General features: G+C 65.4%; 2 protein-coding genes across 18 annotated transcripts in view; both read right to left on the bottom strand.

The window, feature by feature from the left end:
- Positions 1–2,401: 2,401 nt before the first annotated feature.
- LOC120324636 (nascent polypeptide-associated complex subunit alpha, muscle-specific form-like) lies at positions 2,402–6,270 on the bottom strand. The gene is made up of 3 exons (XM_039388186.1): positions 5,880–6,270; positions 5,217–5,357; positions 2,402–5,098 (listed from the first exon to the last, which is right to left on the bottom strand). The coding sequence occupies exons 1-3, from the start codon at positions 6,120–6,122 to the stop codon at positions 4,352–4,354; spliced, it is 1,131 nt and encodes a 376-aa protein (XP_039244120.1). The 5' UTR covers positions 6,123–6,270; the 3' UTR covers positions 2,402–4,351.
- An 87-nt stretch (positions 6,271–6,357) lies between these two features.
- Positions 6,358–23,680, bottom strand: part of PLEC (plectin) — a 52,575-nt gene continuing 35,252 nt past the window's right edge. For all 17 annotated transcript variants that reach the window (XM_039388172.1, XM_039388169.1, XM_039388170.1 and 14 more), the window contains 13 exons: positions 22,820–22,972; positions 21,986–22,140; positions 21,784–21,910; positions 21,522–21,705; positions 21,131–21,288; positions 20,470–20,648; positions 19,960–20,098; positions 19,525–19,881; positions 18,961–19,044; positions 18,714–18,818; positions 18,432–18,530; positions 13,397–16,777; positions 6,358–12,859 (listed from right to left, as the gene is read on the bottom strand). In XM_039388172.1, the coding sequence (XP_039244106.1) occupies positions 6,518–12,859; positions 13,397–16,777; positions 18,432–18,530; positions 18,714–18,818; positions 18,961–19,044; positions 19,525–19,881; positions 19,960–20,098; positions 20,470–20,648; positions 21,131–21,288; positions 21,522–21,705; positions 21,784–21,910; positions 21,986–22,140; positions 22,820–22,972 (11,463 nt within the window). In that variant the 3' untranslated portion in view covers positions 6,358–6,517. The remainder of the gene's footprint in view (positions 12,860–13,396; positions 16,778–18,431; positions 18,531–18,713; positions 18,819–18,960; positions 19,045–19,524; positions 19,882–19,959; positions 20,099–20,469; positions 20,649–21,130; positions 21,289–21,521; positions 21,706–21,783; positions 21,911–21,985; positions 22,141–22,819; positions 22,973–23,680) is intronic.

The raw sequence follows: 23,680 nt of genomic DNA, 5'->3' as shown, positions 1-23,680 counted from the left end.
CTCGCTGCGCACTCACAGCAGACCCTGCCAAGGGCGTCCCGGCTGTGTCCGTTCCCACCCTGCTCTCCCCCGCAAAGCCGAACCGCGCCCTCCCCATCCCGGCGCCGACCCAGACCCCCAGGTGGTGCGGGTTCCCCCCAGCTCCCTCATCACGGTGTAGACAGCCAGGCACACTCGCAGGCCCCGACACGATGCGTTCGGCGGTGCCCAGTGGTGCCCGTACCTCTCCATCTCCTCCCCATCCGCTGGTGACCCCTCCACGCTCTCCCCGGCGAGCCCGGTGTCCCCCGCAGTGCGGTGCATCTGCAGGGAGAGCAGAGGGACGGTGGGGACGGGACACCAGGACTCGGCAGAGGACGAGGCTCCACAGCCTTCCCCCCTGGAACACCACTGCGGAGGTCCTGGAGTGTCGCTGTGTTTTCCCCAGGGACGGCCCGTCCTCACCAGCCGGGGCAGAGCTCCCCTGTCCGAGACCTCCGACGTCTGTCCTTGCTCCAGCCGTCACCGGTACCTGCGGGGTTTGCCTCTGCTCCGGCTCCTCTGCGTTCCTGCAGCGCTCCCCAAATTCCCGACCCTTTTTCACCCGGGATCACTCCCAGATCTCACTCTGCCACCCCTTGGGCTCCATCTGGCCCCCAGTGTCCCTACACCTGCTCTGTGCACTGCAGAGCCAACGGTCCGGCGCCTGGCTGAGCCCAAACCAAGCCACGGCAAAGTGACCCACGGCAAACTGAACAGTGGAAAACTGATCTGCGACAAACCGATCCACGGAAAATCCGCCGCACTGACACCCACACCAGCCACTGCCGGCTCCGGCGCTGCGAGCACGGTCGCTTTGCTGCAACATGTGGGATGAGACACCGGGCAAGCACCGAGATCTAAAACCCAGCAACGCCCCGGCACCGGTACAGAGACCGGGCACGAACAGGGAGCGGCTGCTCCTTGCCCCTGCGGAGAGTGGGGCTGCAGGAGGGATCCCACCGTACCCGCTCCCAAGGCTGAGGGCGATGCTGCTCCCGAGAGCACAGGGAGCCCTGCAATTAACTGGTCGTTAACCCTGGTGATTAATTAAGCCAGGTCACCTGGCCGAGCATAACGAGGCGGAGATGCCTCTGGGGACCCCAGGAGGGAAACGGGACACAGTCACCCGCAGACTGGGGGTGTGTTGGGTGCGGCTGCTGCGGAAGGAGCCGCGGGCAGGGTCTGGTCAGAGACCCCCGCAGGAGCAGTAGGGAATTCCTGGAATGAGGGGAAGCGGCATTAGGCAGGTGCCAGGTGCCGGTGCCGCAGCAGTCCCGCGTGGTCGGAGTGCCGGCAGGGCTCGGTCCCGTCGGAGGCTCTCCGGGACTATTCACGACTGACCCTGCGGGCACGATGCCGTCAGCCACGGCAGGGTCCCCCCGCCCGACACGCCCTCAGTGTGGCCACCTGCCCTCGGCACTGGCACCGGTGCTCCCCCGCCAGCTGACCAAACCATCAGCAGCATCCCGCTTCCTGGTCCCGTGTGCCCCGCGGTGAGCCCTCATCCCAGGGCAGGACCGCGGTGCCCTGCTGCAAGAGGCTGGGCACAGGGAACCGGGGAGCCGGAGGATGCTGCCGCAGGTGGGCAGACGACAACAGCATCTGCAGCGGGAAACGCTCTTCCAGCCCAAACTCAGTCCCGGCTGGCGGGGATGGAGCCGAGGACGAAGCCCCGGCGATCGCCGCCAGCCTGTCCCAGACACGGCGCCGGAGCGGCTGCACCGACCGCTCCGGTCCTAAGGACGTGCCAAAAGACCACGAGGAGCCCCGAACCCCAAACCAGTGCCGGGACACCGAGGTGTTGAGCGCGGCACGTGCCTGCTCCGGCACGCTGGGGGTGGGTCCGGAGCGGCCCCCAGCCCCGGCTCGGGCATCGGACACCGCGGGCTGCGCCGTTCGCCCGGGGACAAGACGGCGGGAACAAACGGATCCGGAGCTGCCCGACAGCAGCTCCACAGTGCCGCGGAGGGAGGCAGGTCCCCCCACCGCGCTGCCCACACGGCACTGCCGCTGTCCCCACCGCGTACCGGCCCTGCCAACGCCGGTGAACCCGGCACAGACCGACGGGGCACAGAATTGCCGGTGCCTGCGCGAGGCAGAGCCGCCCTTGGCCAGCGCACCCGGGCTCCGAGCCCCAGCGGCGCGGCCGGGGGGGTCTCGGGGTCCCTGCCCATGAGGAGGTTCAGCGCCCCGGCGAGGGAGGGGCGTGGGAGAGGCCGGTCGGGCTTTGTGGAGAAGCTGTTCAGAGCGTTCCCGGCGCGGCGGGGGCCGAGCCAGCAGTGCCCGGGGCGGTGGCACAGGGAGCTGGCAGCCGAGCCGGCTTCCGCGGCCACGCTTGGGACGGCGGCCACGGGTCCCGCGCACCGGACCGCGGCCAGGACGGGGCGGTGCTGCCGCTCACACCGTGACGGGGGGTTGGCCGAGGCCGATGTGCGCCGGGCGGGGGGCGAGGGACCCCTCCAGGGCTGGTCGGCACCACGGGCAGGGCGACACTCGGTGCCCCACACGCCGCGGCCCGCGGTGTTAATGCTGAGGGATGGTTTAGCTCGAGGGGGGTGGGGAGGGTGAGCTCCGAGCCGCACGGCAGCGGGCATTAAAATTGGGAATGTCACGGAGTTTTCCATCGTGCCAAGCTCGGCCTGGTTACACACTGGTCTGGTCACTCCCAGCACGTGGTGCTGAAGGGGCTCTGGGAGGGACGGGGGGTCTCAGGGGGCAGACAGGACGAGCCAATGGAGACGTGGAGCAGCACGAGCCAATGGAGAGGGTCCATGGACAAAGGACACTGTGCTGGGTTGGGAGTTGCGCGCTCACCCCACAGCACCCGGGAGCAGACAGCCCAGGTTTCGGGATGTCCCCGTCTCCTGTGCCCCTTTGCCAGCCAAGGCGGGAGGATCCCACCACCCTGGGCACAATGGAAGGGTCCCCGTGCCAGGGGCACAGGGCTGAGGGGGTGTGGGAAAGGGCATTTAGGGGGTGGGATCTCCTCTGTCATGTGGACGCAGGTCCCATGGTCAGGCCCAGGAGCAGGGGGGTCTCTCACCAGGGACCAGAGCTGAACCCCACCAGTGTCAGGCGGTGACGTGGGGCTGGGCCATGGGGCTGGGCCATGGGGCTTAGCCCTGGGCCAGAAGAGGGCTCTTGGTGGCCTCACGAGCTTTGAGAGAGGTGACTGGCTGGGGAGAGGGGAGGAGGGGAGGGTCGGGAAGGTGGGGGGAGTAGGGTATGTGTGGGGGAGCAGGAAAGGTCGGGGGGACGCAGGGAATACCTGGAGGGGCAGTGAAATGCTGTGTGACCCTGGGCAGCCCATGACACCCCAGGGAACGTCATCGCTGCCCGGGGACCCCTCCCGAGCCTGCGACCCCCCCAGTCTCCCTGGCCCTGCTGCGCCCAACGGCCACGTCCCGCTGCCGGCGGGGACAGATGTGGTTAATTGCAGACGGACAATGCAATTAACGTCCTCCCAGCCGCCGCCATCTGTCCTGGCCAGCCCGGCCTCCCCACTCAGGGCTGCTGCCAGCGTGGACATGCCCAGCTGCTCCTGGCACAGCGAGACCTCACCAGCCCCTGGACGTCACAGGGGTCCCACAAAGGCCCAGACAGCTCTGGCACTCCCAGCGTGGTGCCTGGTGCTCCTGGCACTGCCACAGGATGAGTCTCCCGCTCAGGGAGCCCCAGCCTGGGCAGAGGGTGGCACTTGGCTCACCAGGCTGGACAGACCCCTTGAGCTGCCCACACCTGCGCTGGCAGCTGCACTGACATTTCCCAGTTTGCTGGGACTGTCCCTCCCAAGCGCTGCTGCCCTGTCAGTGGCTGCTGGGCCAGCACACCCTGATCCCCTCCAGCCCCTCATCCTCACAGCAAACTGCTGCCATCTGCCCACAACAGCCCCTCGCTGCCCGAAAAGGGAGAGCCCACGGCACAGCCTGCACTGGGCAGAGGCCACGGGAACAGTGGGCACAGCCCTGGACTAGCAGTGGTAATGGCACATATGGGCACAGGGAAGAGTGCCGTGGGGGACAGTGTCCCTGCCATGCCCAGAGCCCCACTGACGGGGCTGGAAGGGATGGGTTTGTCCCCATGGGAAAGATTCAGCCTCGAAAGCCTCTACAGTCCCCACGTTCCAGCACTGCTCACTCCCCAAAACCAGGGATCTGCTGGCCAGGGGCTGCACCCACACTCACCTCCTGGCAGTGCCGGCTGTGCCACCAGCCTGGGACAGCCCTGGGGACAGCCCTGGGGACACCCCTGCGGCCCTGCTCTGTGCCCAGCAGCACCGTGGGGACACCAAGGCCCAGCCCATGGGTGAAGCACCTGTGCCAGGAGCCGGTCAGACCCACCGTGCCCCAGCACGTTCCACCAGGACCAGCAGCCCATGGCACAAAGCCACAGGAGGCAATGAGAGCCCCCAGCCCACAGCCACGGTGGCGAGGCTGGAGGGGCAAACAGACCACACAGAGCTGCTGGCTGGTTTCAGAGGATTCTCCTTTACTGCCCTTGCAGGGGAGCCCTGGGTCCACACTGCTCCTTTTACAGACACTTCGCAGTATGTGTAGGTCAGGATTTTAGTGTTTTGCCCCCAAAACACTTGTTTGGGTGATCGATGGGCCCCCGATGCCCCGATGAGTGATGGTCGGGGCACGGGGGGCCCCAGGGAGTGGGAAGCATCCCGGAGCCGCGGGCAGCGGCGCCTCATGCAAAGCCAAACGGGATAATGAGAGCAATAACGACACCGGAGGCGAAGGGTAACATGACTGGATTTACAGGTGGTAGATGAGAGCAGGGGGGAAGAAGGAGATGCCATGGAGATCCACGGTGAGCCCAGCACCGCGCCGGGAGGCCGTCCCTGGGGAGGAGGGGGTGTGCAGGGCGAGGAGGGATTGGGTGACCCCGTGGGTGCCTCTCGGGCCACTGGCTGCCCAGGCACTGCAGCCCCGGTCTCTGCCCGGGGACTCTGGCAAGTGCAAAGGGCGAGGGAGCACGTCCCCACGTCCTCAGGCGCGGTCCAACCGGCCCCGGGGCAGGGGACGGGCTCCGTGGCGGCGATGAGGGGAGGTGAGATGGACATCCAGCCACACTACAACAAAGCGAACAGAAAAGATGGGATGAGACAGGAAGAACGACCCACGAGATGAAGCCACTGACCCGGCCGGCAGCGCCGCGGGACCGGGACAGGGCGGGGAGCTCGGCGTTACCTGTGCTGGTGAGCGCCGCCGAGCAGCCGCAGCCTCCCGGGCTCCCCTCGAGCCCATCCATGACCTGCTGACGTCGGAGACCCAGCTCAGGAGCTCACCCAGCGGCACCGGGACATCTTTGGTGGGACTGGAAAAAGACGTCTGCCAGAGAGAGAGTGTGTTACTGCAGGCGCAGGGAGAGCCAGGGACAGGGGGTTGGAACTACCGCGAGGAAGGAAGAGGAGGCTGCTTTTACAGAAATTCGTCACTTTCTAACAAGAGCATGTTTCGGGCTCTGCAGCGTCCCACGGCCCACCCCATGCTCCGGGGGTCCTGAGGCCCCCGCACCCCTCACGAGGGTCAGGAAAGTCCCCGTGGCCAGGGGGGCTCTGGGCACAGGAGCCACGCGGAACCGGGCTGGGGCGTGGGTTCTGGCAGACATCTGCCAAGGGGGCGTGGAGCCACATTAGTGTGAGGAAATCAACCTCGAGCGGAAGCACTTCCCAGATACACGGAGAGACAGACAGACAGACCGGCCGGCCACGGCGGGAGCGTCCCGGAGGGCGGGTGAGCGGGCGGGCTGGCGGAGGCAGGCGCGCAGCGAAGCCCCTCGGTGGGCGAAGCGGCGGAGCGGAGGCAGGTCCCCCCGCGTGAAGCACCGGGCAGCACCGGGGCGGCACTTACGGTCGGGGCACCGGCTCCGCGGTGCGGTGGCGGGGACGTGCTGGGAGGCCAAGGCAGGGAGATGGGGCAGCTGGGGGGCCGGGCGCAGAGCCCCCTCCTTGTCACGCTGAGGGTGGTTGGAAGGGGTCCAGGCAGCAGCTCCGGGGCCGGCGTGGCGTGTCTGGCTGTCTGGTGCCGGGGAGCCGGCGATGTCCTCCTCCAGCACGCTGGCTGCAGTGTGGGGCACCGCGGGGCCAGGGTCATCTCCTCCTTCAAGGTGCGGGGGTTGAAGCCGGCAGGTTAATTACAAAAGAGTGCTAAGTGGTTAGATCCAAACAGGGAACTGTTTTCCTGGTGTCCGGCTCGACCGCACCGTGTGCGAGCGGCAGCGGAGTCTGCGCAGCCAGGGGCTGGAACGGCATCCGGCTCCCAGGGCACAGGGCAGGGAGGGTAGTGTGTGTTTTCTCTCGTCTCTTAATATACAAACACTGTCAGCACATTCGCATATATTAATTTATTAGTCTTGTCTTTTTGGTTAAACTCGAGGCACTGCTTTGGGAGAAGAGTGGAGGTTCAAAATTAAAAAAAATACTAGTGATTAGCCAGCAGCGTTGCCACATGCGGAGCGGGTGAGGCAGCGCCTCGGGGGCTGGCGGGTCTCAGGCCACGTGGAGTGGAGGCCCACACACCCCGGGGTGCTCCCCGCTCGCCTCCCGCCCACAGCTCCCGGATGCAGCCAGGGTGAGGGCAAGGGCTAGAGCAGCTGCCTCCACAGCGCCCTGGGGACCCCCGGCGTATCTGCGCCCGAAGCTCGAGGAGGAGTAGGATGAGGAAGAGAAGGTCATAGAGAAGCCGGAGCTGGTGGCATCGAAGCTGCCGCGCCGGGAGCCTGCGCGGGAGCCGGTGCGGGAGCCTGAGCGGGATCCGGAGGTGGAGCCGGCACTGCTGACGTTGTACGGGCTGTAGTAGCCCTTGCTGGACTGGGAGGAGGCCTCCAGCAGCCGCAGGCCGGTCCCATCCTCGATCATGCTCCGGTCCATGGCGTCCTTGTAGGAGATCTTGAGCTTGGTCTTGGGGCAGGTGAGGTACTTGGAGTAGGTGTTGACGTCCCGCAGCTTCTGGGCGGTGCGCGCGTCGATGGTGCCCTTCTGCAGCGCCTCGTCCAGGGACACGCGGCCCGCGGTGTCGGGCTCAATCAGGCCCCCCGTCAGGTACTGCACCTCCAGGAACCGCTGCCCGGCCTCGTAGTACAGCCAGCCCTTCTTCAGCGCCTGCGCCGCCGACATCTTCGTCTTGGTCCGCGGGTCCTCGAAGCCGTAGAAGGCCTTCTGCGCCAGGTTGATGCGGTCCACCATGATCTTGTCGACCAGGCCCTTGTTGACCGCGTCGGCGACAGAGCACTTGTCACCGGTGCTGGGGTCGATGATGCCCCCGGTGCAGGCCTGGGCTTCCAGCAGCCGCTGCCCCGTGATGTTGTCCACCAGGTTGCGGCGCATCGCCTCCGTGATGGACACCTTCTCGAGAGTGTCTGTGTCCAGGATGCCCGCCACCGGCCCGGTCTCCTCGGTCGGGTCGGTCCACATGGAGATCTGGGTCCGTGTCAGGGCTGGGCTGACGGTGTAGGAGGAGGAGGATCCCACTGAGGATGACCGCGACCGGAAGCCACCCATGTTGCCGGAGAGCATGTCGGCAAACTCGGTGATGGAGAGGGTGCCTGAGCGGTACTGGTCCAGGGCTGACTGGTCAATCAGGCCCTTGCCGATGGCGTCGTCGATGTCGTACTGGCGCCCCGAGCGCCTGTCGATGATCATTGACTTCACCACACCGTCGGAGGACGAGGTGGTGATCTCTTCCCATTCACACTCCTGCTCCGACAGCTCCAGGTAGGTCTGGTGGTCGATGAGGCCCTTGCGATAGGCTTCGTAGACAGACATCTCCTTGCCCGTCTCTGGGTCAACAATCACCACCCGGCGCTTGCGGACAGAGGACTTGGAAGAAGTCTTCCTCTCCCGCTTCTTCTCCTTCAGGGGCAGGAGGCAGAGGCCGGTCTCTGGGTCCGTGATGCACCGCTCCATGAGCTGCAGGTAGGTGAGGTTCTCCTCCGTGTTGGGGTCGAAGAAGCCCTTGGTGTCATCGCTGGGGTCCAGCAGGATCTCATTCATCTCCTCGTCAAAGAGGCCCCTCTTGTAGGCCACCTCCACGGGCAGGCGGTGGCTCTCCTCGGGGTCGATGATGCCTCCCGTGGCGATCTGCGCCTCCAGCAAGCGGATCCCGTGGTCCTTCAGGATCAGACCCTTCTTCATGGCCTGGAAGAGGGAAATGAGCTTTCCAGTGTAGGGGTCCCGGTAGCCGGTGACGGCCCTCTCGGCAGAGAGCAGCTTGTCCTTGAACTCGGGGCCCACGATGCCCATCCGCACGGCTTCCTCCACCGTCAGCTTGAGGCCCTTGATGGGGTCGATCACGTAGCCCGTGGCCGCCTGCGCCTCCAGGAGCTCGAAGGCAGTGCCGGGCCGGATGATCCCCTTCTTCATGGCCTGGTAGACGGACAGACGCTCCTTCGTGGAGTCCACAAAGACGCCAGCGATGCAGCTGGTGCCCTCCAGGAACTTCTTGAGGTTCTTGGAGACCTCCTCGACGGAGGTGAGGCCCTCTTGGAGGCGCTGGGCCGTGGCTTCGTCCATCACCTGTGAACGGACGAGCTCCTCCACGGTGATCTGCTTCCGCAGCCCCCGGAAGGTGAGTTTCCGCGTGTCGCAGAGCGGGAGCAGGAGGAGCCTGGAGTTCTCGTCCTTCCGGCAGCGCTTCAGCAGCTGTGTGTAGCTGAGCTTCTCGTCCGTGGAGGGGTCCACGTAGCTGCGCACCTCGCTGGGCTCCGAGAGCATGTCGTGCGTCTCCTTGTTGATGAAGCCCCGCTGGTAGGCCACCTCCAGGGGCAGGTGGAAGCCCAGGTGCGGGTCGATGACGCCGCCGGTGGCGATCTGGGCGTCCAGGAGCTTGAGGGCCTCTTCACTGGGAATGAGATCCTTCTTCATGGCCTGGAAGAGGGAAATCTTCTGTTCGCTGTAGGGATCTCTGTAGCCGGTCACGGCTCTCTCTGCAGACAGGAGCCGGTCGTGGATCTCAGGCCCAACCACGCCCTTCCTGACTGCCTCGTCGACCGTCAGCATCTCGTTCTTCGTGGGGTCGATCATGAAACCGGTGGCTGCCTGGGCCTCCAGGAGGGAGCGGGCCACTTCAGAGTTGATCAGTCCTTTCTTCAGCGCCTGGTAGATGCTGAGCGTCTGCTTGGAGGAGGGGATGTAGATGCCGGCCACGCAGCCTGACCCATAGAGGTACTTCCAGACAGTCTCCACCTCCAGGAGCTCCCGGAAGGTTTTGGAGCCCTGCTTCAGCATGTTGTAGATGTCCTGAGAGATGATCTTGGCCTCGTAGAGCTCCTCGGCCGTGATGCGGCGCCGGACGTAGTCATAGGACATGAGGTTCTGCTGCCGGATGATCTCAGTCTTCTCGATGATCTCGATGATGATGATGATCATGCGCTCCTTGGACACGCGGCCTGACTGGAACTCCTCCATGAGCTGCTTCCGCTGCTCCTCGGGCAGCAGGTCCGAGTGCATGATCTCCCACAGCGACATGGAGGAGCCCGCCCGGCTGCCCACAGGGATGTCCACCTGCGTCTCCTCGAACACCTTCCGTGTCTCTGCCTCTGTGTAAACCTGGGTGGTCTCCACCACTTTCGGCTTCTCGGGCTCCCGCAGAGGCAGCAGGTACAGGCCCGTCTCGGGATCCTCGATGCACCTCTCCTTCAGCTGCAGGTAGGTGAGGTTCTCACGGGTATTGGGATCAAAGAAGCCCTTGGTGTCGTCAGTGGGGTCGGACAGGATCTGGTTCATCTCCTGGTCGAAGTAGCCGCGTTTGTAGGCCACCTCCACGGGCAGGCGGTGGCTGTGCACGGGGTCGATGATGCCGCCGGTGGCGATCTGGGCCTCGAGCAGGCGGATGCCGTGGTCCCTGACGATGAGCCCTTTCTTCATGGCCTGGAAGAGCGAGATGGTGTCACCCGAGTAGGGGTCCTTGTAGCCGGTGACGGCCTTCTCAGCTGACAGCAGCTTCTCGTGCAGCTCAGGCCCGACAACACCAGCCTTCACTGCCTCGTTGACGTACAGTTTACGGTTCTTCACGGGGTCGATCAAGAACCCAGTGGCTGCCTGGGCCTCCAGGAGGACCACAGCGGTGCCGGGCGTCAGCAGGTTCCTCTTCATGGCCTCATAGATGTTCAGCTTCTCCTTGGTGGCCTCCACGTAGACGCCAGCAATGCAGTCGCTGCCGTGCAGGAACCTCCTCACTGCATCTGTCTCAGAGAGGTCCTTCACCGTCTTCTTGCCTTCCTTCAGCTGCTCGTACTGGGCTTTGCTGATGATGCGGGACTCCAGCAGCTCACTGGCCGGCACCGGCGCCCGCAGACCGCTGAACGTCAGCTTCTCCTGCTTTTTGGTCTCCGCCTCCTCGATGATGGTGATCACGATCTTGATGATCTTCTCGATGGTCACCTTGCCGGTTTTGTACTGTCGGAGGAGCTCCCGCCTGTGCTCCTCTGTGAAGTACTCAGAGTGGATCAGATCCCAGATGGTCATCGTCCGGCCCTTCATGCTGCCCACCGGGACCTCTATGGTGGTCTTGTCGAAGCACTCCTTGGCCTGGCTGTCGGTGTAGACCTCCTCCTGCTGCGACTGGATGGCCTTGTCGGACAGGGGCAGCAGGCACAGGCCAGTCTGCTTATCACGGTGGCAGCTCTTCTGCAGCTGGGCATAGGTGAGGTGCTCCTGGGTGTTGGGGCAGTAGAAAGCCTTGGCGTCATCTCGGAGCTCAGTCAGAGCCTCGTTTACCTCCGGGTCGAAGTAGCCGCGCTTGTAGGCGATCTCGAGCGGGAGCCGGTGGCTGTTGACAGGGTCGATGATGCCACCAGTGGCGAGCTGGACGTCCAGCAGCCGGAGCCCAGTGTCACTGGGGATGAGGCCCTTCTTGAGCGCTTGGTAGAGGGAAACCGTCTGGCCTGTGTAGGGATCCTTGTAGCCGGTCACCGCCTTCTCCGCCGACAGCAGCTTCTCGTGGAACTCCGGCCCCACCACCTCAGCCTTCACTGCCTCATCCACGGAGAAGAGCTTGTTCCCCACGGGGTCAATGATGTAGCCAGTGGCAGCTTGTGCCTCCAGCAGGGAGAGGGCAACCTCTGGCTTCAGCAGGTTTCTCTTCAGGGCCTCATAGAAGGTGAGCTTCTGGCCCGTCGACTCCACCAGGACACCGGCGATGGCATCCGTGCCCTTCAGGTACTGCCGCACAGACTCCATCTCCGCCACATCTTTCACAGATTTCTTGCCCTGGTGCAGCTGGTTGTAGAGGTCCTTGTTGATGATCTTGCTTTCCAGCAGTTCGGCAGCGGGCACGGGCGCCCGCAGGCCCTCGAAGCACATCTGGCTCTTTTTCTCGCTTTCCTCCACAACCGTGATGATGATCTTGATGATCTTCTCCACTGTGATCTTGCCAGTCCTGTACTGCTGGATCAGGTCCCGCCTTTGGTCCTCAGTGAAGTATTCAGAGTTGATGAGCTCCCAGATGGTCATCGTCTTCCCTTGGAACTTGCCAAACGGTGCTGTCACCGTGGCCTTCTTGAAGACGTCCTTGGCTTCCTTGTCAGTGTAGACCAGCTGCTCCCTCGCTTTGGCTGCCTGGTCAGTGAGTGGCAGGAGACACAGCCCCGTGTCCGGGTCAGTCACACACCGCTCCATCAGCTGCAGGTAGGTCAGGTTCTCCTGAGTGTTGGGGTCAAAGAAGCCCTTGGTGTCGTCGCTGGGGTCGGACAGGACCTGGTTCATCTCCTCATCGAAGTAGCCCCGTTTGTAGGCCGCTTCCACGGGCAGGCGGTGGCTGTGCACGGGGTCGATGATGCCGCCGGTGGCGATCTGTGCCTCGAGCAGGCGGATGCCGTGGTCCCTGACGATGAGATCCTTCGTCATGGCCTGGAAGAGGGAGATCTTGTCACCCGTGTATGGATCCTTGTAGCCGGTGACAGCCCTCTCAGCCGACAGCATCTTGTTGTGCAGCTCTGGCCCAATCACACCCTCTCGCACCGCCTCGTTCACCGAGAGCCTCACGTTCTGCACGGGATCAATGATGAAGCCGGAGGCAGCCTGAGCCTCCAGGAGCACCAGCGCTGTGCCTGGGCTGAGCAGCTTCTTCTTCATGGCTTCGTAGATGCTCATCTTCTGGTTGGTGGGTTTGATCAGCAAGCCAGCGATGCTGCTCTTGCCCTGCAGGTACTTCTTGATGTCCTCCCTCTGCGAGAGCTCGCCCACACTCACAACTCCCTTCGACAACTTGTCCAGGTTCTCTCTGCTCAGAATGCCGGCGTCAGCCAGCTTCTCTGCCGACACCTTCTGCCGGATGCCGTCGAAGGCAAACTCCGGCTCCCCGTTCTGCGCTAAGCCGTCCATCGCGTCCCGGCCGTTGGGCACAGCCTTGATGTCCAGCAGCTGCATCGTCGTAACCGCGGCCTCCCCGGGCAGGTCGTCCGTCTGGATCATGATCTCCCGTCTCTGGGCCAGGGCGGCCTTGTACTCCTCCTGCATCTGCTCAAGCCTCTCCCTCAGCTTCTTGTTCTCCTCTTCCAAAAGTTTCTCCTGCTGCTGCCGCTGCCTCTCCAGCTGCTGCAGCTCCTCCTGCTTGTGCCGGACATTTTCCTCAGCTTCTCTTTGATGCTTCTTGGCTTCGTCCAACATGGCTTTCAACTGCTGCTTCTCCTGCTCCATCTCCTGCTGCTGCCTCTCCTGCTCTGCCTTCAGGTTCTGGGCTTTGTTCACCTCGTCCTTAAAGAGCTTCTCCAGCTTCGATTTCTCCTCCTCAATGAACTTCTCCTTCTGCAGCAGGGCATCCTTCTCCGTCAGGAAGCTCTGCTGGAGGAGCTGTGTCTCCTGACGGAGCTGAGCCTGCTGGGCCACCTGCATCTGGGGTGGGAGAGAGGACAGTATGGTCAGACACCCAGGAGGGCAGTGGGGAGGACTGAGGGTGGGGGCACGGGGCATGGGCAGCAGGGGTGGCACCGGGGAACACAGAGTCACCCACACACTCCGCTATGTTGGATAAGAGTTAAAGAGCAGAGCCGGGGTTAGGGAGCCACACACACAACACGGGGCAGGACAAACAGGGGGAGGACACAAGGGATCCTCCAGCACTGAGGCTGGGAAGTGGGCACAGAGAGGAACACGGCAGGACACAGCACAGGGCTGAAGAGCCGGCCCGGGTGGTGGGGATCCCCCCTCCACAGAAGGAGAGGAGCTGGGGGTCCCGCTCCAACACTGCCTGTGGGGTTTGCTTCAGTGTCCCCGACTGAAGGTAGCATCCTTGACCTGCACAGGGGGTCCTGCCCCACCATCCCCAGTGATGGTCCCTGGGGACCTGGCCAGGGGTGGTGTGGGGTGGTTGGGGAGAGGGACGGCCTCCCTGAGTACCACCACTGCTAAGGGGGACCCACAGCCCAGTACCTCCTCTGCCTTCTGCTGCAGTAGCGCCGCCTCCTGCTTCAGCTTCTCCTTCTCCTTCTCCAGGTCGGCAATGGCCTTCCGCAGCTTCTCTGCATCCTCATCGCTCTGGTGCCGCTGGATCTCCAGGGTCTGCACCAGCGTCATCTTCTCCTGCGTGGCCAGCTCGGTCTCGTGCAGCCTCTCACTGATCTCCTCCGCCTGCTTCTTGAACCGCTTGGCTTCCTCCTCAGCCTTGGCCTGGGCCATGCTCATCTCCGCCACTTGCACCTTGAGGCGCTCAGCCTCGGCCGTGATGTCCAGCTGCCGCCGGCGCTCGGCCTCCAGTGTCTTCTGGAAGCCCTCGGTCTCCTCAGCCAGGCGCTGCTGCATCTGCTCCTTGTCCTCCTGCAGCCGCTTGGCGTGTTCCTGCGCCAGGTCCTTCTGTTTCTGCAGCATCTCAGCCTCGGCCCGCAGCCGTGTGGCCTCCTGCACCGCCTGCATCTTCTCCTTCAGCATCTTCTCCGCCAGCGCCCGCTGCTGTGCCAGGTCATCCTCGGCCAGCTGCCGCATGCGGGCGGCCTCCTGCGCCTCCACGCTCAGCCGGGCCACCTCCTCCGCCACCTGCTTCATCTTCTCAGCCTCCTCCGCCAGGAACTTCTGCGTGTTGTCCTTGTCCTTGAGGATCAGCGCCTTGTTCTCCTCCTCGATCCGGCTCTTCAGCTTGGCCAGCTCCTCCATCTGCACCCGGACCTTGAAGAGCTCCTCCTCCACCTGGGCCTTCTGCCGGACGGCATCCGTCACCTCCTCCTTCAGCCGCTGCAGCTCCTCGTCCAGGATGCCCTTCTGATGGTCCGTCTCATCCAGCTGCAGCTTCACCTTGGTCAGCTCCTGCTCCACCTGCGCCTTCTGCCGCAGCGTCTGCTCAGCAAACTTCTTGTGCTTCTCCATCTCGGCGTCGGCCAGCTGCTTCTGCCGCAGGGCTGCCTGCTCCGCCTGCGCCCGCTTCGCCGCCTCCAGCTCAGCCTCCTTCCGCAGCTTCTCTGCATCCGCCTGCGCCTGCGCCTTGGCCTGCGCCTCCTCCTCCGCCCGCTGCTTCAGCCGCTCGGCCTCCTCCACGCGCTGCCGGGACAGGCTGGCATCCTGCTCGGCCTTGCCGCGGGCAAACTCAGCCTCCTCGGCCGCCCGCCGGGCCCGTTCGGCCTCCTCGCGCAGCCGGTCCAGGAGGCTCTGCTCCTGCTGCCGCGTCTGCAGCAGCTCCTGCTCCTTCTGCTGCACGGCGGCCAGGTGAGCCTTCTCCTCCGCCGCGATCCGCTTCTGCGCCGCCTCCCGCGCCAGCTGGATCTGCCGCTCCGACTCCTTCTCGGCCAGCTCCTTCTGCCGCCGCGCCTCTTCCACCATGGCCCGCAGCCGCTCCACCTCCTCCAGGGCCAATCGCCGCTGCCGCCCAGCCTCCTCCTCGGCCGCCAGGATGGCCTGAACCTTCTCCTCGGCCTCGCGCCGCCGGCCCTCCTCCTCCAGCGCCAGCGCCCGCTGCCTCTCAGCCTCCCGCTCCGCCTGCTCCCGGCTGCGCTGCACCTCCTCGGCCTCCCCGCGGATGCGGTTTAGCTCCCGCTCCAGCTCGCTCTTTCCGGCCGAGGCCCTCTCGAAGCTGGCCTTGAGGACGCGGATCTCCTCCTCCACCTGCCGCCGCTGCCGCAGCGTGTCCTCCACCAGCCCCTTCTGCCGCTCCAGCTCGCTCTCGGAGGAGCGCTTCAGCAAGGCGATCTTCTCCTCGATGTCCTGCTTGTGCTGAGCCGCCTGCTCCTCCAGCAGCTTGCGCTGGTAGGCCTCATCCTCCGCCAGCCGCCGCAGACGCTCGTTCTCCGCCTCCTTCTCCTTCAGCGCGATCTCCGCCTCCGCCTTCAGCCGCGAGGCCTCGTTGATGGCCGCCAGCTTCTCCTTCAGGATGCGCTCGGCCTCGGCCCGCTGCCGGCCGGCCTCTTCCTCTGCCAGCTGCCGCTGCCGCTTGGCTTCCTCGGAGAGGGCACGCAGGCGGGCGGCCTCCTCGGCCAGCTCCCGCAGCTTGCTGGCCTCCGCCTCCAGCCGCTGCTTCGACTTCTCGCTGCTGGAGCGCGACTCCTCCTCCGTCTTGGCCTTGCTCTCCAGCAGAACCTCCATCTCGGCCCGCAGCTTGGCCAGCTCCTCCTCCAGCTCCTTCCTCCTCTGGATGGCCTCGTTCACCTCGCTCTTCAGCCGTGAGAGCTCTTCCTCCAGGAGCAGGCGCTGCTGTTCCCCGTTCTCCATCTCCGCCTTCAGTCGGATCAGCTCCTGCTCCGCCGCCAGCTTCTGCTGGGCCGTGCCCTCCGCCAGCTCCCGCTGCTTCTCCAGTTCCTCCTCCGCCAGCTCCTTCTGCCGCAGGGCTGCCTCCTCCGCCTTGGTGCGCTTGCGGGCCTCGCGCTCTGCGTCCTCCTTCTGCTTCTCAGCCTCCTCCTGCGCCAGCGACTTCTTGTGGGCCACCTCCTCGGCCTGCAGCCGCAGGCGCAGCGCCTCGTTGGCCTTCTGCCGCCAGTGCTCCAGCTCCTTCTCGGCCTCCTCCCGCGAGCGCTCGGCCTCCAGCTGCTGCCTCTTCAGCCGCTCGGCCTCCTCCTGCAGCTGGGCCACCGCATCGTGCTCCTGCTGCAGCGACAGCTCCAGCTGCGCCGTCTTCTCAGCGAAGGAGAGCCGCTTGCTCTGCAGCTCGGCCTCGGCGCTGCGCTGGGCCACCTCCTGGGCCACCTGGATCTGCCGCTCCTTCTCGGCCTCCGCCTGCCGCATGCGCCGCTCGGCCTCCTCCGCCTGCAGCCGCAGCTGCTCCAGGTCCGCCACCGCCTTCTGCTTCTCCCGCGCCGCCTCACGCTCGGCCTGCACCTTGCGCTTCAGCTCCTCCTCTGCCTCCCGCTTCTTCTGACTCTCCTCCTTCACCTGCCGGCGCAGGCGCTCGGCCTCCTCCTGCGCCTGTCGCTTCTGCCGCTCGGCCTCCTCGGCGCGCGCCCGCAGCTCCTGCAGCTCCGTCTCAGCACCCTCCCGCTGTTTCTCGGTGCTCTCCAGCTGCAGGCGGATGAGGCGGATCTCCTCCTCGACCTTCTTGCGGTTGTACTCGGCCTCCTCGATCAGCTTGACCTTAGACTTGATCTGGTGGTCCGAGTTCTGCCGCAGCTGCATCAGCTCCTGCTGGATGTTCTGCTTCTGCTGCTCGGCGTCCACGGCCACCACCTCCCGCCGGGTGACCTCCTCCTGCATGCGGAGCTGCAGCTCCCGCGCCTCCGCCTCTGCCTGCGCCTTGGCTTTGGCGTGGGCCTCGGCCAGCTGCCGCTGCTTCTCCAGCTGCGCCTCCACCTCCGCCAGCCGCTTCCTCTCCTCCTCCTTCAGCTTCTCGGCGGCTTTCTGGAGGGGAAAGAGGGTGCAGGGGACAGAGAGGGGAGAGAGAGACAAATCACAAGGGATGCGATCGCGCCGCGGCATCGACGCCGGCCAAGGCACGCACCGCTGAGCCAGTGGAGAGCTGGAGAATGTGCGTGGAAGGGCTTTGGCCCCCGGGCCGCCCCACGAGCCAGCGGCAGTGACACCAGCTTCCAGAAGACATATGGCAGGACAGGGGACACACAACAGTGCAGGCAGACAGGCGACAGGAGCCAGACAGCAGCGCGGGAAGCGGGCGGCCACGTACCGGAGAGAAGGGACAGAGCGCGAGCGGAGCCCAAGCGTTGGAGACAGATGCGAGAGCGTGCACACCACCACCATGGCTCCCTGTGTGAGGGGCCAGCACAGACAGCCCCCTCCGCCGGCAAAGAAGAGAGACGGCCCGAGCGCCAAGAGCAGGAGAGAGGGGAGCCGTGCGAGGGCGATGCCAACAGAGGTTTCCCTGCCGGGAAAGCCTCGACGATGGAGAGAGCAATCCAGCTGGTTTGAACCCCTCCCGGCCCCTTCCAGGTGGGAGCGCAGTGCTCACACCACATGCACCACGAGAGAGGCAGCGGCACGCTCCGCAGGGCCCGGGCACAGGCAGCACTCATGCAAGGGAGCCGGACCCCTGCGCCAGACCCCCGATCCCAGGAGAGGCACGGAGGCTCAGGAGGGACAGAGGAGGAGGGGGCGAGCTATGGAGAAGGCAGGGGGTGCCGCGGGGAGGGGGCATGCGCAGAGTGAGTACCTGGTGCAGGGCTGCCAGAGTCATCCTGGTTTTTTACCCTCCATTAGATCCCCACCAACACAAACATCCCCAAAGAAAAAGCACCGGCAAAGCGGCTCCGAGGGCAGAAACCAAGAGTTAGAGAGGTTACCCTGCGCCAGACCCCGCGGGCCGGCGCCCAGCACAGCGGCATGCGCAGGCGGGTGCTGACTGCACTACGTGTATCTGGGAAGTGCCTCCTACCACCAGTCACATCAGAGCCCCCGGTGCCCAGAGCCGGCTCGGCTCAGAGACCCTCCGCACCCGGAGCCAGTGGCCTCACTCCCAGGAGCCCAGCAGGGGGAAGAGTTAGAGGCTGTGACCCAGTGTTAGTGATGAGGCCAGAGTCACAGCCATGGGCCAGGGCCAGTGATGGGGTTGGGGCCGGAGCCACGGCTGCGGGCCAGCGTTAGTGATGGGGCCAGATCACAGCCATAGGCCAGCATTATTGATAGGTCCACGGCTGGAGTCACGGCCATGGGCCAGTGTTAGCGATCAGGGCTGGGGCCGGAGTCACAGCCCTGGGCCAGTGATAGTAATGGGGCCAGGGCTGGAGTCAAGGTCGTGGGCCAGCGTCAGTGATGGGGCTGGTGCCAGAGTTATGGCCATGGGCCAGTGTTAGTGATGGGGCCAGAGCCGGAGTCACAGCCATGGGGCAGCATTAGTGATGGGGCCAGAGCCGGAGTCACGGCCATGGGGCAGCATTAGTGATGGGGCTGGAGCCAGAGTCACAGCCAAGGGCCAGTATAAGTGATGGGTCCAGGGCCAGAGTCACAGCCACGGGCTGGCGTTAGTGATGGGGCCAGAGCCCCCATGAACCGCGCTCCCTGCGGTTACACAGCCGGCCGTGCCCCCCGCGCCGCTCCCTACCTCCTCCTCCTCCAGCCGCCGCAGCGTCTCGGTGATGAACTTGATGTACTGGGTGGTGAGCGTGGTCAGCTCGCTGTACTGCGTCCGCAGGTCCACGTACTGCAGAGACAGAGGGTCAGAGGGAGGGAGGGGAGCACCCCACGGCCCCCCGGTCCCTCGGCGATGGTGGGGTCAGACGGAGGTGAGTCTGCACGGCAGCCCCCCAGGCCCACCCCTTCATGATCAACCATACTTTGAGAACCATGGGGCACCCCAGGCCCACAGCAGTGGGATCCTCCTCACCTCCTGGATGATGCTGTCGGATGCCGACTGCACTTTGGGCTTCTTAGCCGGCGATGCCATCGGCTCCACCTGCGCCTTGAAGCTCACGAGCTGCAGCTCATAGTCCTGCCGGGGAGAGGGTGCTCAGCGTGACATCACAGCCCTGGTGAGACCCCCAGCCCTGGCACTGTCCCCCCCAGTCCCCCAGGGGATACTGTGCTGCCCTTCCAGCCCCCCCCAGCCCCGGCCCCCTGGGCAGCAGGCGCACCTTGATGGCATCGATGTACTGCTTGGCATAGCGCTGGCACTCCTCCACCTTCTCCTTGTGCTGCTCACACTCCTCCAGCAGTTTCTGGGGAGACGTGTGAGGGTGAGTCCAGGCACCCCACGGCCACCCAAGAACACCCCCAGCCACGCCACAGCTGGGAATGGCCAGGAGCACCTCTTGCCCTGACACAGCCAGGGACAGACAAGAGCACCCTCGTCCCACCATGGCCACTCAAGAGCCCTCCCCACCCCACCACAGCGGGGACAGCTGAGAGCACCCCTGGCCCCATTGGGGCCAGGTATGGCCAGGTGCACTCCTTGCCCTGCCAGGTAGGGCCAGGCTCACACCCTGCCCCACCAGGAGTGGCTGGGTGCACCCCTCATCCCGCTGGGGATGACCAGGAGCACCCCTTGCCCAACAGCCAGGGATGGTCAGGATCACACCCTGCCCCACCAGGGGTGGCTGGGTGCACCCCTCATCCCGCTGGGGATGACCAGGAGCACCCCTTGCCCCACAGCAGCCAGGGACGGTGGGGCACACCCCTCGTCCCACCGCTGGCTCTACCTTCTCCTGCAGGAGCTGCTCGCGCACGGCCCGGCTGTCGGTGATGGGCACGGCCTGGATGCCCTCCTGGCGCTGCCGGGCGTCGCGGATCCACTGGCGCAGGGCGTCGCAGCTCTGCCGGTAGTAGCGCAGCTGGCGGCCCAGCTGGTCCAGCTCGCGCTGGCGCAGGTCGGCCTGGCCCAGCACGGCCTGCCAGCGCTCCAGCAGCTGCTGCACCCGCTCCCGGTACCGCTCCAGGTCCACGTCCCGCTCGCTGTGGCCACGGACCATCCGCTCGTTGACGTCCTTGGCCTTACCGAGGTCGGTCTCCAGGGTGCTGAAGAAGGGCTGGTGCCCCTCGGCCTGCGCCCGCAGCCGCTGTAGCAGATGGGCAGGGGTCAGTGCCGGCCCCAGCTCCCCCAGCTCCCCCTGGCACTCCCCGGAACCCCCCGGTACCTTCAGCTCAGCCTTGCTGGCCTCCAGCTCAGCCAGGTCAGCCGGCACCGCCTGCACATCCTTCAGCTGCTCCTCGTACTTGCGGAGCAGCTCCTCAGCCCCCTGCGTGCTCCGGATCACCAGCCCAATGGTCTTCAGCCTGTGGCAGCGGGAGGGATCAGCGGGGAGCAGAGTTGATCAGCCAGGGGCAGGACAGGAGTGAGATGGCAGTGGGACAGGATGGGATCAGCTGAGAGCGGGACAGCTCAGCCAGGGCGGCAGCACAGAGACATGAGGGAAGGAAAAGGGAAATAAAAGGGAGAAGGAAGAAGGGAAGGGAAGAGGGCAAGGCAGGGCAAGGAAAGGAGATGGAAACAGTGAACAGAAACAAAGAGGGAAATGAAGAGGCAACAGGGAAGAGAAGGACACACTGGTTTCCCCCAAGCCCCTGAGCCCCACCAGCTGCCCAGGCTCATTCCCAGCCCAGGGTTCCAAGAAGCCGTGCAGTGCCAGGGCCGGGATCACACTCACTTCTCCAGGTAGATGCTGGAGAGGCTGTACACCTGCTCCATCTTCCGCAGGGTGACCTCCAGCTCGGAGCGCAGGACAGGGGCTGAGCCCGCCTGCTCCGGCTGCGCCAGCACCTGCTCCGTCTTCTCGCTGACCTTGGCCAGGTTCTTCTGGATGCCCTCCAGCTCCAGGTGGGTTTGCTGTAGGGAGGGAGTCCCTCAGTCCCTGCCAGCTGCGGGTCAGGGCAACCCCCCATCCAATGCTCCCCTGGTCCCCCTGGACCCGAGGAGGAGCCGAGCAGGGTCTGCACACAGGGTCTGCAGCCCACCAGAGCACGTGGGCAGGGGAGGTTTACATGGGATACCGGGAACAATTCCTTCTGAAGAAGGGCTGTACAGCCCTGGCACAGGCTGCCCGGGGCAGGGGTAGAGTCCCCATCCCTGGGGGGGTTTAACAGCTGTGTGGATGTGGCACGTGGGCACACGGTTTAGTGGCGGACCTGGCAGTGCTGGGGGAGCAGTCAGACTCGATGGGCTCAGAGGCTTTTCCAAGCCAAACCATTCTGAGACTCCATGACAGCCCCCAGCCCCGTCCTGGCGCCAAGGTCCCCGTCCATGCACGTCGCACGCACGTCACACGCCCGCACACACGTGTCACACGCCCGCACACGCGTGTCACACACCTGCTGCTCGGCCTGGCGCTGGGCACACTCGCGCAGCGGGTCGGCGTCCAGGGGCAGGCGCAGCCGGTGCACGGTGCGGCTCTCGCAGCTCTCCAGCTGCAGCCGGATGTCCTTCAGCTGCGAGATGTAGCTCTTGCACAGCGACTCGTCCTGCTCTCCTGGGGGGACACAGGGGTGGCTCAGCACCGCGGGACACCACAGGGACGCCCTGGGGAGCTGAGGTGGGGAGGGGGCACACGGGGACCGCTCAGCACCCTGGGGAAGAGTAGATGGCTCAGTGCCCCAGAGACACCCCAGAGACCCGTGGCAGGGGAGGGGAACAGGGAGACAGCTCAGCACCTGGGGACACCCTGGGGACACTGCAGGGACCCAGCAGGGAGGGGACACCCACCTTTCTCCTGGCTGCGCAGCAGCAGCTCGTATTTGTGGGTGCAGGCGTTGTAGTCGCGCTCCACCTGCAGCCGGTCGTCGGGCTGGAAGCTCTGGGCGTCCTGGCTGTCCCGCAGGAACTCCTGGTAGTGGCTCTCCAGGCTGCGCAGGACCTGCCGCACCTCCTCTGCCGGCAGCGTGCGGAACTGGGGGGGCGTGGCCGCGTCAGCCCCCGCCAGGACCCCCGGGACCCCCGCGCCACCCTGGGACCCCCGGGGACTCACCGTGATGTGTGTCCAGGACTGGATCTGCTGGATGTCCCGGGTCAGGTACTGCCAGGCGCGGAGGCTGCGCAGGTCCTGGTGCAGCTGCTGCCACAGCCCCAGCAGCTGCTGGTGGGTGGTCTCCAGCCTAAGGGGACACAGAGTTAGCGGGGGGGGGGGGCGCGGGGGTGCTCGGGGAGGGGCGCAGGGTCACTGTCCCCACCTGTGCACGGCATCCAGAGCCTCCTTGTTGGGGGGCGGCAGGAGGAAGCAGACGGAGGGCACGACGGCCTCGCTGCCGCCGGCACTCAGCACCCGCCACTGCTGCGGCTGCGAGTGGTTCAGCAGGGCACACGTGTCGTTCTTGTGCACCGTCACCTGCAGGGCACGGGGTGAGGGCGGGGTACCCCGTGTCCCCCCCTGTCCCCCCATATGCCCCTGTGTCCCCCCATGGAGTTGGAATGGTGTCAGACTGGGGTGAGGGACCCCTGTGTCCCCCACCGTGTCCCCCCATGGGGCTGGGGCAGAGTTAGAGCAGGGTGGGGCTCCTCCATGTGCATTCTATGTCCCCCCACATTCCCCTATATCTCCCCATATTCCTCCATGTCCCCCCCATGGGGTAGGCGGTCCCCAGTGTCCCCCTCCCATGTCCGCCCCTGTGTCCCCCCATGGGGCTGGGGCAGCACCAGATTGGGGGGTCCTGTTGGCCCCTCATATTCCCCAGTGTCCTCCCATGGCACCAGGGTGGTCTCAGACTGGGGTGGGTGGCCCCCAGTGTCCCCCCTACAGCCCCCAGTGGGGCTGGGGTGGCATCAGAAGGCGGTGGGGGGCCACCCTGTGTCCCTTCATGGGACTGGGGCAGCAGGAAAGCGGGGTGGGGGACCCACCGTATTTCCCCACGTCCCCCAGAGTGGTGTCAGACCAGCGTGTGGATCATCCCGTGTCCGCCCGTATCCCCCCATGGACCCCGTGTCAGAGTGGGATGCTGGTCCCACCACACCCCCCCACATCTTCCCACCTCCCCCCTGCACCACCCCAGTCCCCGTGACCCCCCCACCTCCATTTGCTTGTAGTCGCAGACGGCCTGGAGGGGGGGCCGGCCCTGCAGGGGGGTCCCGGGGCTCCGCGGCTTCAGCTGCACGATGGTCCTGGCACGGCGGGCGAGACCCCCCAGCTGCGTCCCCAGCTCTGCCAGCTGCTCCTTCTGCTCCTGTGGGAGCAGGTTCGGGGCACCTCAGGATTTTGGGAATCCCACGGCTTGTAGGGGCATCAGAAATTTAGGGGGATACCAGGTGTTTTAGGGGAGCTCAGGAATACCGGGAGGTCCCAAAGGTTTTGGGAGCTCTCAGGATTTTGGAGGGGTCCCGGGGGTTTGGGGGTGGGCTCAGGAATATGAGGGGGGCTCATCCTGGCCTGTTACAGTGGGGGCATGTGTTGAGGGTCACCCCAGAGGCTGCAGTGGGGGTGACACCCCAGCACCCTGCAGCTGGACACCTCTGGGGCTGCAGTGGGACTCATATTTTGGGGGTGGGACTGGGGTCACCCCTGGAGCGGCCATAGGGCTCACACACTGTGGGGGGGTCCCCTCTGGTGGGGTCACCTTTGGGGAGGTCACTGTGGGGGCTGCAAGGGGGCTGGAGACCAACCCTTGGGTTGTTGTGGGCTCAGGCACTGGGGGTCACTCCAGGGGCTGCAGTGGGGAGGGCGGGAGGGAGGGGGGTCACACGTTGCAGGGAGTCACACCAGGGTTGCCAAGGGGCTGAGAGTCACCCTGTGAGGATCCCCTTGGGGTTGCCATGAGGCTGGGGGTCACCCTGGACGGGCCACCTTGGGTGGGTCGATTTGGGGGTCCCCCCAGAGTCCCATTTGCCCTCCCCACGAGGTCCTGCAGCAGGGCCACCCTGGGAGCTCACCCCGG

The sequence above is a fragment of the Pipra filicauda genome, unplaced genomic scaffold (genome assembly GCF_003945595.2).
Source record: "Pipra filicauda isolate LSUMZ 115617 unplaced genomic scaffold, ASM394559v2 scaffold619_size212394_pilon, whole genome shotgun sequence".
In the NCBI taxonomy this organism is placed as follows: Eukaryota; Metazoa; Chordata; class Aves; order Passeriformes; family Pipridae; genus Pipra; species Pipra filicauda.
This window is presented reverse-complemented; position numbering and strand designations above follow the sequence as displayed.

Coding starts and splice junctions, on each gene's coding strand:
- LOC120324636 (XM_039388186.1), bottom strand. CDS start 6,122: ATGACCCTGGCCCCGCGGTGCCCCACACTGCAGCCAGCGTGCTGGAGG. Junction 5,358..5,879: donor GCGGAGCCGGTGCCCCGACC/GTAAGTGCCGCC, acceptor TCTCTCTGGCAG/ACGTCTTTTTCCAGTCCCAC. Junction 5,099..5,216: donor GGCGGCGCTCACCAGCACAG/GTAACGCCGAGC, acceptor GCTTTGTTGTAG/TGTGGCTGGATGTCCATCTC.